This window comes from Sinohyriopsis cumingii, unplaced genomic scaffold, assembly GCF_028554795.1.
Source record: "Sinohyriopsis cumingii isolate HCF-2022 unplaced genomic scaffold, ASM2855479v2 utg000127l, whole genome shotgun sequence".
Taxonomy (NCBI): Eukaryota; Metazoa; Mollusca; class Bivalvia; order Unionida; family Unionidae; genus Sinohyriopsis; species Sinohyriopsis cumingii.
The window spans coordinates 7,360,591-7,377,495 of NW_028315871.1; the positions used below are offsets into that span (position 1 = coordinate 7,360,591).

The following is a 16,905-nucleotide window of genomic DNA, read 5'->3' on the forward strand; positions in this document are numbered from 1 at the left end:
GCAGTTTGTATAAATTTCATATAATAGTTATTTTTTCTGCGGGATTTTATTTTTTCTTATAGTATTTTTCTGCAACAGACCAAAGTACTCAATTTTATAGGGTATTTGCTAGTAAAAATCAACAAAACAGTCTGAAGTACTCAATTTTATAGGGTAATTGCTAGTAAAAATCAACAAAACAGTCCAAAGTTGCAGATTTGATAGGGTATTTGCTAGTAAAAATCAACAAAACAGTCCAAAGTCGCAGATTTGATAGGGTATTTGCTAGTAAAAACCAGAGAAATTGTCCAAGTTGCATAATTTGGACAGTAAAAAAAGTAATATTTTTTTTTACTTTCGATTTCACTTCCCCTTGACAAAGTCAAGGTATTTGACTTCAATGACGAAATCAAGGTGAGGTATTTACTTCCTCGTCAGTGACAAAGTCAGCGGACATATAATGTTTCAATTTTCGAACCCGATTATTTATTATCTTTTTAGTTTCATACTCGGCTGCCAGTGCCAGCCTGATCTTTTCGATTGCACGAGACAGTGGAACAAATTCATTTATTTGTGCCTCCGCTACGCTGGCCAGCGATTTATACAAATTATTTTGGATCATCTTTATGAATCGATATTGAGCAGGAAGAATATAACGCCCTGCACATTTAGCTTCATATAATGATTCAAAATCAGACAGTATTGTTTCAGGATTTAGTAATATATTAAATCCCTGTTTTTCTAATTTTTTAATAGCATCAATCACATTATTGATATTTTCTCGATTCATATTTATATATATTTTTATATATTTAAAATAAAAAAACATCACATCTCCTTTGAGCTTCTAGCTTATCATATGATAGGCTACCAAACTAAGGAGCGGTTTGCGAACGACGAGACAATCCCCAATTGTCAACCCCCTAGCTTACCATTTGATATCCTAGCAAGGTTCATATGAGGACAACACACACAACATTAACTTAATTCTAACTTATCCTGGTACTTAATTCTAACTTATCCTAGGGACGGTACAAACATATAACTTAATTCTACCTTATCCTAGGGACGGTACAAACATATAGTATTTACAATATTTACAGTAGAAGCATATTTACAGCAGTTGTATTTACAGTAGAAGCATATTTACAGCAGTAGAAGCTATTTACAGCAGTTGTATTTACAGTTGTATATATAACTTATCCTAGGACGGTACAAACATATAACTTAATTCTAACTTATCCTAGGACGGTACAAACATATAGACGCGTGGTTATATTGTACGTCCAACGAAGTTGCACCCCCACCCCGAAATCAATCCCGTTTGGGGTAAAAAACCCACCCCTGAACGAGGCGATACGGAGAAAGTTGTGCAACTTCGTTGGGTTTCGAAACCCCGTATAGTATTAGGACGATATTGTATATAAACCGACTGATACCCAGAAGTTCAAAAATAGCTCAGCGTGATTTGTTTAAAACGTATTTTCTTAAATATGATCGTGTGAAAAATACAGATGTACCATAAACCCGAACAAGTGTAATAAAATAGTGATATTGTCTGTAAAAAAAAAGATAAATACGCGTTTATTCCTGACAAAGTCAGGGATAAAATCATTCTTGCGCTGTCACCTTGATAAAATCAAGGGGAAATAAAAGGAAGTTATTTACTTCCTTGTGCAGAAAACCGTCTGCTGTTACCTGTAAAGTGTTATAGCGCGCTGTCATCCTTGACGCTGTCAAGGTGACAAGGGGGAAATAATTGTATCATTGACTTTCACGCAGTCACTGCAGAGTTATCTACATAAGAAAATATAATCCAGCTATCAAACTTACTTGAAAAAGTTGATTTGATAATATTTTATGCAACACGTTGAACCGAACGGGGGTTAATACCAAAATACTTGGCAGCTAAGCCCATTGAGCGAAATATATTTTTTTTATTAGTATTTTTCTTGAGAGATCTGACAGCTCTGGGAATTTTTACAAATTTACCAGTGCCACCTCGTGCAGAATTCTCGCTCTGCGTGATGGCTTGTAAATTTTGGAGAGTTATTAAGTTTATTATTATCTTTGTGATCAATTACAAGACCGTCTTTGATCTCTCCGTTAAATACCTCAAACACAAACCTGTGAATGTAATAACTTTTTTCCAACAGTAAATCGGAGATAACCAGTATTATTAACAACACCAACTGGTTTTTTCAACCTGCTATTTCTAACTATTCCCTCACGTGATGCTTCATAATTCTCGATGGTTGGATGTCGAACAAATTCTTGATTCATTTATATAATAATGTATTTGTCTAATTTATAATTTGTCTGAAAACTTAGTTATATAATCACTCACGGATTTTAGCGCGTCTCCGTTATTTTTTTTTATTGTAATATAGCTTGAGTTCCCGGTATCGTTTCCCCCCGCATCCCGCACACAACTGTGTTTTACCCCTGACACCAATGCCACATCGCAGGCATGGTATGGGTCCTGTGCTTCCTCGTTTGATGCTTTGTATGTGTTCACCGCAGAATTCCTTCCTGCAGGGCTTACCACAGACTGTTACAGATCCAACTTTTAACCACTTGCAGTTATTCATTGTATATATATATATATATATATAATATTTCTTATTTAAATATTTGTCTTAAATATAATATGAAGGGTTTATTTGGCGCTGGGAGATTCGATCTTGACAGGCTAAACAGAGACTCACGACGGCGGAATCTAACTGATCTGTTTAATATTATCAACGAGGGTAAAAAAGAATTCCGCGACGACGGCGCTTCTCATGTATGGTCGTCATTTAAAATTATCCGCGACACCGACGAAGTTATCGAAGCTACAATGACTGATGCCCGAGCAAAAACAATTATTGATTATCTATTTGATATTCATCAAAGTGATGAACACAGTAAGAAATATTTTTTCAGAATAAAATTTATTGTGCAAACAGATTCCGATGAATGGATTATCCGTGACAAACTCGACCCTGTTCTTGCTAACGGAAAGACCATTCTGCCAAGTAAAGATTCCAAACCAGGAATGCTGACCGGGATTGATAAACCATATTACGCTCGAGCGTATCTTGTAACCATAGTCATTTATGGAATCTATCCGATAAAAAAAACAAAAATTGATAAATTCACCCCGATGAAGGCGTCATCAATGATTACGTTAAATTGTGTAGCCGAGCGAGTAATGGAACACTTTAAAAACGCAAAACGAGGAAACGGTTTAACCGATCTGGGAGGTGAAAAAATAACAGCATGGGCTGAGCAAGTCAAAGATACTGGGGCAACAATAAATGATGTTGCTGTGTTATCAAGTAAATTAAAATGTTCAATAACAGTAAAAACACTAACCGGGGAAATATTATATAATTCCAAACATTATAGAAAGTCAGGATCACCGATTGAAATTATTGATCATAACTCTCATGCCTGGACTGACGCGGTTACAATATTTCCACGAGATCGTGTTGTCAAACTTTATTCCGGAAATATATTTGATGCTATTTACACGTTGAGTAAAACCGACCCTGTGTCGGTGTGGTTATTTAAGAGTTCCGAAGATTCCGAGTATGATCAATTTGTAAAACCCAACGGGGAATTATACCGGACAGAGTCGTTGCAACAACAAATGAAAAAACTCGCAGAGAAATATGCGAAAACCGAAGACAATATTGAGCAGTTATTGGTTAATTGTTTTACAGTTCCAAGTGCTGCCGCTCACGCCGCCAGAGAAAGAAATTCGTGGAGACCAACCCGAAGTCAGTTTCTTTCGGATATACAATTAAGCTGTGTCGAGTATGGGCATGGCGGGCTGTGGAATACCCTATATGACCACCGGGATATGATTTCCGTGGATATGACGGCTTGCTACCCAGGAAGCTTTCTCGGGAACGGCGAGTGCAGCGAATATTTTAAGCGATTTGGACATCCCACGAACTCGATGACGCGAGTTGCTATAAACGGCGTTTTACCCGACTTTGACCTGACAGGATTTGCTCGTGTGACTTCGTTTGAATTTGCTAAAGGACTTCATCCGTGCTGTTATGTTTGGTTTGGCAGACACTTCAGTGAAAAGCGCTGGGTACCAATAGTGTTATTGCGATATATGCGCGACAGCCGAATACTGGTATCGTTGACTGTCAGTGAAGCAATCATATCATATCAACCGCAGACCTCAGTTTGGTTGCCAACACCGGGGCATGTCAGTGTAGATGAAGTTATCAGCGAGTATGCACGAGAGAGTCCAAATACCCCGATGGCTGTCATTGTCAGTGAGGCTCCTAAAGTTCTTAAGATCAAACTCAGCAATAGTGAAAAAGCAGCAAAAGATCTTGGACGAAGAATGATCGGTAAATTTACTCAGGGTGCAGCATTTGATCATAAAATGCATCACTCGCGGTTGATTATCGATGATGCTGAATTGGATTTTATAATTGCTGACGCTGTTGCGAGAAATATATTTTGTAATCGGGAGGATGTGTTCTTGTCCGACGGGAAAAAGTTGGGCACAGTTGTAAGTTATATCGACGGAGAATCGCCTCAATACACACATCTAAGATCTTCAATGCTGGCTTATGTTTCTATAAATTTACTATCAACGATAAATCGATTTCCTGACACCGCAGTTAGAGTTGCAACGGATTCATTTTATATCAATAAAAAATATTCAGAATTATTGGCTCGTTTTACAAAGAGCGTCGAAGACTTTTGCGATGAATCATGGAGTTCGTGGAGAATAAAAGCGGAGATGTTACACGAATATTGTGAATCCGCCGATGTTGCAATTAAGGATGATTATTGTAAATCAGAAATGTCAGAAATATCTTCCGCACCATCTGTGTATGATCCAATCACTAGACACAAAACCGTTTATTTAAACGAGCCGGGTAGGTCTGGTAAAACAACTCGAGCGATTGAATTATCTGGAAAATCGGATATGATTGTGCTAACACCTTCACACAGGCTTGCCAGGGAGATGAAACAACGAGGAGTCAATTCTTGTACTTATCACAGCTTTTTCAAATACAGCGGCGGTGTGTGGACGCTAGATCGAATGGGAACAAAATATATTCCCGAGAAAATAATTTGGGATGAGATATGTACGGTACCGCTGGAAACGTTAAAAACATTTCTTGATTGGCTGCTAACGAAAAATACTGCAGTCGTTATGTGCGGCGATCACGGTCAACCACCTTCGTTTGTCGGCGCATATCCACATGATTGGCTGAGGGATTTTGTTGATTATTACGAGGAAGTGTCTGATGATCATAGAGCACTTGATGCAACGTTGAAAGAATTTAAAACATTAATCAGATTACAACCGAATAAAATTCAATGTGAAATTATGCCCGAGATGATTCCTGAAACTTCGATGAGCGACTTTTGGGGCGTGTGGAAACCAGACGATTTGATAGTAGCAAGTAGAAAGATAGTCAGAGACACACTTCAACAGCAGCTATTTCAGTTACAACAAGAAAGGTTTCCAATGCTGCCAACGCCGTTATGTTATTGACCAGCTGATACGCGGTTACAAAATATAGATGTTGATATCCCTGCAAAAACAGAGAAACAGAATTTAGTACTAAATGATATTGTGCTAGTTGATATTAATGCTGTCAAAGATGCACTAATAATGAATAAATCTCCGTGGACGCTAGGATACGCAATGACAATTCATTCATCTCAAGGACTGACTATCTCTGATACAACTGTCTGGATTGTTGATGATCGAATCGAATGGTCAAACTTAGTCTACTTGGCTGTGTCCAGAGTCAGAAGAATATCTCAACTGCGAAGAATTGTCTTGGATGAATCAAACGCTGATAAAATTAATAATGAAAACAACAGCGACATAATAAGGAAAAAACTCGCCAGTTACAAACAGAGTGACAAAAAATAATCGTGATTTTGATCTTGATGTTGAATTTATCAGAGCGCTGAAACAACAGCAGAATAATCACTGTGCGAGCTGTAATTGTATAATGCTATGGCAGTATTCGAATAAAAATTCAAGACAATTTACCGTAGATAGAAAAGATAACAGTCGCAGTCATACACGTGATAATATCATGTTGACCTGTCTTGAGTGCAATCGACGTCGGGGTGCTAGTTAAGTGATCGAAATTACTGAAGTGATTTTGGCAGTAATTGTGTGTCCTCGGGAATCACCTGTAATTGCTCACGTGTGAATCCGCGTTGAGGAGCAGTTGAATCCAACCTGGAGATTGCTGGTCTGCCTGACGATCTTGTCACGGTGGTTATCTTGTGTGTGGTAAAGCTCCAAATGGGATCAGTTGCTCTTCGTTTACCACCTTCAAGTTCACCGGGCTCATATAAATATCTAACTGTAACATTACCCAGTATCGGCTGCGCTGAAGAATCACGTCGTACGGGTATATTTTTTGTGATTGCGATGGCAGGTTTCATGTTGGTTGCTCGTGTGATCTCGTTATTTAGTGCAGCTATCACGCTTGGTAATCTTGCAACCCATTCGCGAGATCTCGTATCCTGAATAAATTCCTTCGCGTATTGATATCCAAATAACCGCTCAGCAAGTGTTCGATTGAATCGCTCAACAATTGCCTGATCACGGTGAATTTCAGTATGTCTTCGTCTGATGGTGACGTTATGTTGCTTCATCAACGATGATACTGCACCCTGAAATTCTTTGCCAAGATCAACTTGTAATAAATTTGGCCAACGTAGACCACGTTGATAAATTCGTTTAAACGCAGAAGCAACTTCAGATGCTGTTTTAGTCGTTAACGGTTCAGCATCTTTGTATCTACTTGCAACATCAACTACAGTTAACGCGTACTTGTATGTACGTCTTCGGATAGTATCATGTGGCAGAAATAATATATCAGCCTGATGAACCTCATTTGGCACACTAACATTAAAATGCGCAAAGTGAATTTGTTTAGGACCGGGTAGATAAATTTGCCATATTGCCTGTCGGGATAACCAATTTTTAGCAGCAACTTTTGTAACTTTTGCTGCTTCAGCGAGTTTACTAATTGCTGCGCTACCTTTCCAATATCCGCTTGGTGAATAATAAATCGACTCCATTATAATTAATTACCAGCGCCTAATACAAGCTTAGATTTCATTGCAGTTTTTATTAACCAGGATGCTAACTTTTCTTTGAAAGATTTATCAGGGATGGCATTTAACGCATGAATTAATTTCACATCCGCGAGATGGCGCTGTTGCAAATCCTTGCTTCGGTAAGCTACATCATGAGCATGACACGCCTTATCAATAGCGTTTATCGGATACTCACCTGGTTTTAGTTGATCTTGGTCATCAAGTCTGATATCAAGTCGGGTTCCTGGACCACAGTAATTATATCCTGGAAGATGTTTTTCTCCTGGGTATTTAGCCCACGGAGCCCCTGGTAATTTTCCTAACTTGGCGATATCACCGCCTCGCTTTTTTAAAAAATAAATCTAAACATTTTTATACCGCATCGTTCACACTTGACTGTAAGCGCTTGTCGATTATTTTTTGTTGTAATTGTTGTCATATCCGTAGTTGGGGTATGTGCTCGGCATTTCACACAATATAAATTCATATTATTTTTATGATATATCTAATGGAGATCACTGACTTTTCTGCGTCAAAAGGACGAGAGCCAATTAAACATAACTCAGTGCTACCAAATTCAATTCGAATGATTATTATAGGTCCATCTGGGTCGGGTAAGACGCAGTTGTTACTTAATTTAATAATGAAGTGGATGAAGTGGGATAAATTATATTTGATAGCCCCGTCTGTGGACGATCAGCGGTGTTATCAGGTATTAAAAGATTTTAACGAAAGTGCAAAATCGATAAGTGAAGAAGATGTTATTGATTTTATAACTGATATCAATGAAGCACCGAGTATCGATGATATTGATGGGAGTATTAATAATTTAGTCGTGTACGATGATATCATGCTGGACAAACAATCAAACCCTGCCAGGATATTTTCACGCGGCAGGCATAAAAACACCGATGTGATTTATGTAACTCAACGATATACACAAATTCCGAAAGTGATCAGAGATAACTGTAACGTTCTTGCGGTATTTAACGGTGTTGACGCACACACGCTCCAAAATATTCATCGGACTTGGTGCAGCGGTGACATGGACATAAATAAATTCAGAAATTTCTTTAGTCGTGCTCAGGCAAAACCACACGGATTTGTAACGATAAATTTACATGATCCTTGGACACGGTATCGAGTTGGGTTGGATACAATTTTTAGTTAGAAATCCTTTAGGATTAAAAATGTTTACATTTTTAGCAGCAGAGAGACTGAGCCACCAAGTGTTTCGTCTACCCCCCCCCCTCCGGAGTCAAGAAGTATTTTTATAGTTAGTTATTTTTCATGAAATAACTCTTCTAGTCAGCAGAGAAGGCTTATTTATCATAGTTTTCTGAATAGAGGGTTTATTTTGTGAAATAAGACCCTCTATCAAAAGTGTTCTCGATAGAGGATTCTGTTGGAACGAATAGTTGGTGGGCTCAGTCTCTCTGCTGCTGTACTTTAGAAAGAAAAAAATATATACTATAGTTCATTGCGCACAGCTTCGCGAATGATAACTGCATCTCTTTCTTGCTTAATTAATTTAGCAGCAGAAAGGGTGAACAGACCAGAACAGGTCAATAACGTCAAGCCGAAGCCTCTAACTGACCGAGAGTTTCTCTAATTGGGTTACTTTATCTTTGTCGTTTGTGTTTTTTTAAATTTTGTTTACCCACCGTGTTATGTATATTTGATTTAATTTATATTTGATTTAATTTGTGTTTGTTTGTGGGTTTTGGAGTCTTTTTATTTTCTTTACATGTCAATGTAATGTAACTTTCTTTAATTGGAATTTGATATTTTCCAGAAAATTCAGATTGATCTAAATCTTTCCATAAATGCCTAATAATAGAAACACTGTTTCTATTTTTGACTTGGTTCCTGGCCTTGACTGAGGGTCAAGTAAACAACTTTTATTCTCGGAGTAAAATGATTGGTTTTATCAAAGACATACAAGGGCTACGTGATTTGTATATGTAAACAGGATCACGTGATCATCTATTTTGCAATTAGGCATTTCAAAAATTGCAAAATACTTAGTATTAATAGTGATGTTTAGATAGTTTGGGGGCCTTTAAACACTTGATGTACAGTTGTTTTCTTCTGCTGTGACTAGTTTTGAGTGTCTGAGTTTCATTTTAATTTTTCTGATTCTAAAAGATTAATTCGTTTCTCTGGAAATATTTTGTATTCATACAGAATTATTGCACATAGACATTTCTTAAAACTTTTATTTGGATTTCCATGACCAGAGGATTAATTATTGTGTTTCTACAAGGAACTGTAGACTTCAACACAGTACTAGCATACGTCATTGCATTCCATCTTGGATTCTTCATCGGGACTCAAACTTGAAATCATTAGAACATTTTGTTATTAGGACTTCTAAAATATTATTCGTGGATTATTCTTTGAATCATTTTGGATTTGATTCTTGAAACCGTAAGTTTTTTTTTCTCCATTTCTACAATATTTTTCCAGGTAAATAAATAAATTATTATATTTTTAAAAGCTTGTTGTTTTCACTCTTTCTTGTGTTACTGTTTATTCGAGCCTAAACACGTAACATAAGAATTGGGTAGCTCGTCCTAAGGATAATTTTGAATTTTGGCTAGAATATTTCAGAAAACTTTGTTTCTTGAAATTTATATTCCCCATGTTTTTGAAACCTTTAGTGAAATCTGCAAGGTTTTTCTAAAATGTCATCAAAAGTGGAAATCTTTCTTTCAAATCCTACCCAGGAACAATTAGATCTTTCCAAAAAAAAACGAACTGATTCAACTTGCCAGAAAATACGATCTTTCTGAGGTAAAGGCTTCCTTAAAGAAACAGGAAATAAGAAATATTTTGATTCAGTCCTTGGTAGAAAAGAATATTTTGGATAAAAGTGCTTTGGTTTCGATCAGTAAGTCTGTATCAGACTCTGACACAAAAGTAAAGGAATTAGAATTAAAATACAAGATGGAATTGGGGTTATGGAAGCTGGAACTTCAGAAAGAGGAAAGAGAAAAAGAGAAATGCAAATGCAGTTACAAGAAAAACAAATGCAGTTGCAATATGAGAAAGAGGAGAGGGAGAGATAGGAAAGAGAGAAGAAAAACAAATGCATTTACAAGCGGAAAAAGAGAAAGAAAGACAAATGCAATTACAAAAAGAACAAATGCAAAAGGAAGAAAGAGAGAGAGAGGTAAATGCAAAGAGAGAGGGAATATCAATTTAGAATGAAAGAAATGGAACTGGCAAGTGAAAAGCATTCATTCTTCAACACAAATTTAAGTTTTAATCTTGCAAAGAATATTAGATTAGTGCCCCCTTTTAGAGAAAAAGAAGTAGACAAATATTTTCCTTATTTTGAACAAATTGCTGAAAATTTGAAATGGCCAAGGGAGCATTGGTCTCAGTTATTACAATGTGTACTCACTGGTAAAGCTAGTGATATTTACCGTTCACTGTCTGTGCAACAAAGTGGTGACTATGATATGGTTAAAGAATGCATCTTAAGGGGTCATGAGTTAGTCCCTGAAGCTATCGGCAAAAATTCCGAAACTATAGAAAAGAAGCTAGACAAACTCATGTCGAATTTGCTAGAGAAAAAGAGCAGTTATTTGACAGATGGTGCTTAGACAAGAAAGTTGAACGAGATTATAAAAGTCACAAACAACTTATATTACTTGAAGATTTCAAAAACTGTGTCCATAGTGACATCAAGTCTTATCTTGACGAGCATCAGATTGAAACCTTGGAAAATTTTGCTCGAGCTGCTGATGAGGATTTTTATCAGCATGTTTATGCTCACGTATTGTTTGAAAAGGTTTAGGAATATATGAGTCGAAACGACTACAACACTCGCTGACCATGGGGTTTATTAACAAACAAGAAACACGGGATAAACCTAAAACAAGCAGACAAAATTCTTAATAAACAATACTACAAAAGAGACAAACAGAACAAATAAATATATAATACTACAAGAGACAAATACGATACACAATCCGCACGCCGGTATTTCAATATATCAGCTCAATGTCATATAAATGATATCTTACCAGACACGAAGACTCGAAATATAAAAATGCTACAATTACCTCAAATTATAACTATATGCGGGAGTAGAATTAGTATAGTGTTGTTCGTCTGAAGACGAGACGAAACGTGCCAAGGGCTTTTGTTAGTTGGCATGGGATCGACGTTCATGCGCATCATGCACTGTGATCGATCGCTCGCTCACTCGCTCAATTCTTCAAGACGAACACGTGCTGAGTCTCCAATACATCAGATCTGTGATATGAATAGCTATTAAAAAGATTACAAGTTAGTCAGGTCTCATATTCTTAGCCAGACAAAAATGCAAATGATCTCATGCTTCATATGGTTATTTTCAATTTCAGGAAGAAACTAAAAATGACAGAAATATTACCCTATCGACCGGGGATGATTATAGGTAGAACCTATGACCTAAGGAACCATTCTATTGGACAGGACATTTTTCCAGAGGAGTATACAGCCAAACCACACAGAGCGCCATGTCCTTCAACAATAGTCAAATACAGCGTAATTAAGAAATCTTCCGATGTGAATAATATACTTGAAGTTTCCGGAGATATATCCTTGAAAGTTAAAGCAGGGATTATAAATGTCCAAGGAATGGGATCATATCTCATGGAAAGCAGATCAGAGGAGAGTGCTTTGGAAATTATGGCCATAGCTCATGTGGAAACGGTGTGTTTTCATTTTACAGAGATGATTATTGTGTGTACATGATTCTTCTATTCAATAGATACATGATATTGTTGTTTACTCTTAATAAGATGGGGATGTAAAACAAACGGGTTTTATTTTAGTTTAACTTGCATGAAATATAAATCTTAATAATTAACGTGTCTTAGGAATAGTTGAAACTTGTATCTTGTGTTTCTTGTCGTAGCATGCCAAGAAAAAAGTCATCTTGCTTTATCATAGCATTCTGCAGATAAGACAATAGATTTAGAAATAGGGTGGCTAAAGAACTAACGTGAAAGTTCACCAAGATACTTCATTACTTTGCTAACGTACATTTGTTTTTAATTTTCTTATTTTTATTATTAGTAGTAGTAGTATTAGTATTGCCATTATTGTTGCCATGCTGTATATTAATTAAATAATTTTTGTTATCAGATATCTACAACACTGAAGAACCCACAGCCAGATTATAATTGGAACAAAGGCGCAATAGGCACCCATTACATACGCTCAATCATCTATGGAGGAGACTTAATCGTCAGTATCCGCATCATTGCAGCTGACTCAAGACATCTCGAAGATATAAAGGCAAACGTCGACGGAAAACTTCAAATCCAAGGCATCATCAATGCTGAGGCTCAAGCAAATTTTAAAAAATTGGAACAGGACCTCAAAGATAGTTCAGAAATAAAATTCAGCTATTATTGCACAATACCAGGCATATCAATTCCAAAAGATGTTGCTACCATGTTGAAGACTATGGATGATTTCCAAAATGAGCTGAGAAAGATAAACAATGGAGACGGGGCACCTCTCAGATGCGAAGTGGTTCCACTTGCATTTCTTACTGATAATTTTCCCACAGTTCTCCGTCAGACAGGTCTTGAGGCCCAACTTAGACAATTAGAAGAGATGTATGATGAGATCAGGCAGGCAAAGTCCATGCTGCATAAGTGTTTGGAAGATGATGCAGAGTATTTGGCAGATGAGCAACAGGTAAAAGTTACTGAAATTGACAACAGGATACAGGAAGTGATGTCATGTTTCAACAAAGTTATTTCAACAATAGATGTCACGACTGCTGGAAATAGCCTGGATGAGATTCAGCAAGCTTTAATGTTTTACCGTAAGAATGTAAAGCTAGGAAGTTTCCGGACGGAAGTAAAACTGTTCATTAAAGAGGTCCAGGCACATAAATCGGTAAGCATATTATTTCTCTTAAGTTTAGACTTGAAAAATAATACTATTGAGCATTTAAAATGATGCATTTATGAAATTACTTATAAACGATGATATCCATATTTTTAAGGAAAATTAATTCAAAAGTAAAGGATTCACTTTTACTAATACCAATGTACAGAGAGGAAGCCGTAAGTATTTCACTTCTACATATTGCAAGCTAATATTCTTTATTATTTTCAGAAAAGCGCTTCTGAAATGCGTATCACTTCTGGAAAGCCAACCAAAGAACTCCCACATGGTCAACCTTTAAGTATTATTCTTCTAGGAAAGACCGGCCATGGCAAAAGCGCAACTTGTAACAGTATCTTTGGTGAAGAGAGATTTGTTTCGAATATGTCAGCTGACTCTGTATCAGTGAAATGTCAGATGGCAATTGGTACCCCAGGGGGAAGAAACATTTCTTTGGTGGACACACCGGGAGTAATGGACACCAGATTTCCTGATGAGGCATTAAACGAGATAGGAACTGCTATCGCCTACCAACCACAGGGATTCCATGCCTTTATTTTTGTCATTAGCATAGATGCCAGGATTACAAAGGAGGAGAAAATGGCGATCATGATGCTGAAAAACATGTTTGGAAAGGATATCCTCACACAGTATGGCATATTTGTCTTCACACATGGGGACAGTTTTAAAAACAACAGGAAGAAGCGCAAAGGAAATACAAAGTTTATGGAGCATATAAAATCCCAGGGAGGGTATATCGAAAGCGTTTTAAAGGAATGCAACTACCGCTGCACTCTAATTGACAATTTGGAAGAAGATCCCGAAAAGCTTAGAAAGAAGGTCATCAAAATAATCACATTGATAGACGGTCTTGTCCAAGTCAATAATGGTAAAACGTACACAAATCACATGTTTGAATTGGCACAGAAAAGATTGAAAGAGGAGGAAATGAGATTAGAGGAGGAAAAGGCCGCACTTGAAAGGGAAAGACAAGAAGAAATAGAAGCCATAAAGACGGAGGCACTGAAAGATGCCGCAAGAAAAATGGAAGAAATTCAAACAATGTATGATGACAAATTAAAAGAAAATGAAAAGATGCTGAAACAAAAAGAGGAATCCGTTGGAAAAGAAATTGCACATAAAGCAAAGGAGGAAGGTGCCTGCTTCCCGCCTGATGCTTTAGTAAAGCTTGATGACGGCAGAACAATTACCATCGCCAATCTCCGTACTGGGCAAAAGGTCTTGTCATCATCGTCCTCTGGGACTCTCGAATATAGCGAGGTTTACTTCTTTGCTCATTTGAACCCAGATGCAGTAAACAAATGTATCATCTTGAACACGTGTAAACATATGCTGAAGCTTACTTCGGAACACCACATCTATGTTGTCAGACATGGCCATCTTGAAACGATTGCTGCCAGAGAGGTCAAAATAGGCGACAATGTGCTTGTTCTAAATAACAATGTTTCGTCTCTCCTACAAGAGCCTGTCAGGGAGATTTCTGAATCTATTGAAGTAGGTGTTTACGCACCAATTACGATGTCAGGAACCATTGTCGTCAACAACGTCCTTGCGTCATGTTTTGTGGACATAGTCCCGCCTGTGTATGCACATACCATGTTATGGCCCATGAGACAACTATACCGACTATCACCGTCACTTGCAGCCCTGATCAATGTTAAAGGAAGACAAGGAATGCCCGCCTGGGTCCAATGGATAATGGACAACATTCTTGCCTAATAAATACATATTTATTTACAACACGATTTGTAACTTATGTAACTGATCCTGTTCATACATAGCGCTACACACTTGCGTATCACAGCGACCTAACTGGTTGGCATTCTCTTCGCTTTTGAACTGGACTGGTGTGTCTACCATTTCCCTTAAGATGAATGATTTAACACTAGTGACACATAGAACCTTTAAGTGGGGCACAATATATATTTATCCCGAACATGTGGTACCTTGAGGAGTTGGTGATCTAATTGTAATTTATAAAACCTGTTCATGCCTTTTTATATGGTCCAGCTTTGTTGTTATTTTTATTAAGCCTGATTTACTAATTTGGGAGATGTTTCTGGCTTAGTTTTGTCGTCATAGTGTTATGTAATATTTAATTTAATTATTTGTCTGTTATTTTTTTTTATTCCATTACATGCTATTGTAATGTAATATTGTTTACTGGATTTTATATTGTCCAGAGTAGAGTTCAGTTCTGTTTGTCCTGACTGACTTCTTTAATTTTTGTTTATTTTCTATGTAAACAACTAACAATATAAATATTTTATCTAGTTGCTAACCTTGTTTCAGAATCAGTGACAGTTTTAGTTTACAACTTTTTATATTTTTTAAAATCTGTTTGAAAGTAAGACTCATTAAGTTGAGTCAAGGACATACGTGGACTACGTGACATTAAGCACGTTTAAATTGATAAACAAACTTCTATTTTTTCCAGAAGGATGAACTCTTGACCCCATCCGGGAATCTGTTTTGCGTTTTATTAGTTTTATAACTGATGTTATGATAAGAATTCTATCAGTCGTGCCTTAATACTTGAGACGTCAAGTTGTTTTATGTTGTGTCCAGTTTGGGCTGAGTTTTTATTTTCTTCAAATTATTGAAATTCAAGTGATTCTTTTCCCTGGAAATACAAAAGTGCTTTGATAATTCTTGGAAAAAGACATAACCTGGAAATAATACAGAATTCAAAAACTGGAATAATATTTTATGTGATTCAACAAAAGACAGTTGACACAGCAGTACAATGCTGACCATAATAGACATCATCGCCTTCCATCTTGGATTTTCATTGGGATTTGAAGTGTGATTCACTTAGAACTTTTGATTGAAGGACTTGTGTTTTTTAATTCTTGAATTATTTTGCATTTAATTCGCACTACCGTGAATTCTTTTTTTAAATCATTTTTTTATTTTTTATTCTAGGGAAATATATTTGTTGTGTTAAATTTTGCAAAACTTGTTGTCTTCACTCTTTTCTGCTACTTTTTTAAGAGCATAGACTCGTGAAGATAGTGAGTAAAGAGTACCTACTTATCATTCTTATAATGTGTATTCAGTTCTTGCCTTTTCATATCTAACACGTGTATCGAGAAAGACATTTCCTTGTGGCACATACATTTTTAATAAACAATTAAATCCAATAAATATTTTAATCTATTTTCAACCCTCTCCTAATTTAATACCATCCTTGCATAGGTTATTGTCACGTGCTTAAATTGTCAGATGAACATGCAATTGCTTTCTTCAATAATGTGTACCTGTATTATGGCATTTTAAGGAAATAAAATTGACACTAAATCAATATAATACAGAATGCGTGCAGCGGTATGAATTATAAACCGTGTTCTTGTTAACCTGTCTGATTGTTGTGTGCTCAAGAAATAGATGCTTGAAGATTAAAGATTATCGTTTGCAATATGTTGGCATAACATTAAACTTCTTGAAAAATATAGACACACCACACAGACTCATACACATATGTATGTGGTTTCTGTACGTTCTGACATTAACATAACGGATGAAGACTTCAGCAGTTACTTGCCTATTTCAAACCAAGTTATTAAAGGCAATGCTATTTTCATTAATTTGTTTCCATTGTACTTATTATGTCCGTTTTTATTTGGCTATATTCACACACATGACTTTTCAAATGTTTTTTCTTTGATTACATCCAGCGCACACATAATCAAGTACAAATATATTGAAACATTATCATAAAAATAAATGAAGGATGAAGCTTCGGTACTTGATTTGCCTAATCTAAATCATGTAGAACAACATAATGCATTTGCATATACAGTCGAAAGGAGTTATGACCAATTAACAAGGTAATATAAATATAAAAATAACGAAAAGGCTTAAAGATTCATTTGAAATCAGCGTAAATTATTAAAACTTTAAAGGCGGCAACAC

General features: G+C 36.5%; 1 protein-coding gene across 2 annotated transcripts in view; it reads left to right on the forward strand.

Annotated features, from left to right (window-relative positions):
* Positions 1-16,137, forward strand: part of LOC149774882 (uncharacterized) — a 35,860-nt gene extending 19,723 nt beyond the window's left edge. For both annotated transcript variants that reach the window (XM_089944690.1, XM_089944691.1), the window contains exons 2-4: positions 11,448-11,778; positions 12,214-12,978; positions 13,201-16,137. In XM_089944690.1, coding sequence (XP_089800816.1) covers positions 11,461-11,778; positions 12,214-12,978; positions 13,201-14,709 — 2,592 coding nt within the window. In that variant the 5' untranslated portion in view covers positions 11,448-11,460 and the 3' untranslated portion in view covers positions 14,710-16,137. The remainder of the gene's footprint in view (positions 1-11,447; positions 11,779-12,213; positions 12,979-13,200) is intronic.
* The last annotated feature ends 768 nt before the right edge of the window (positions 16,138-16,905 follow it).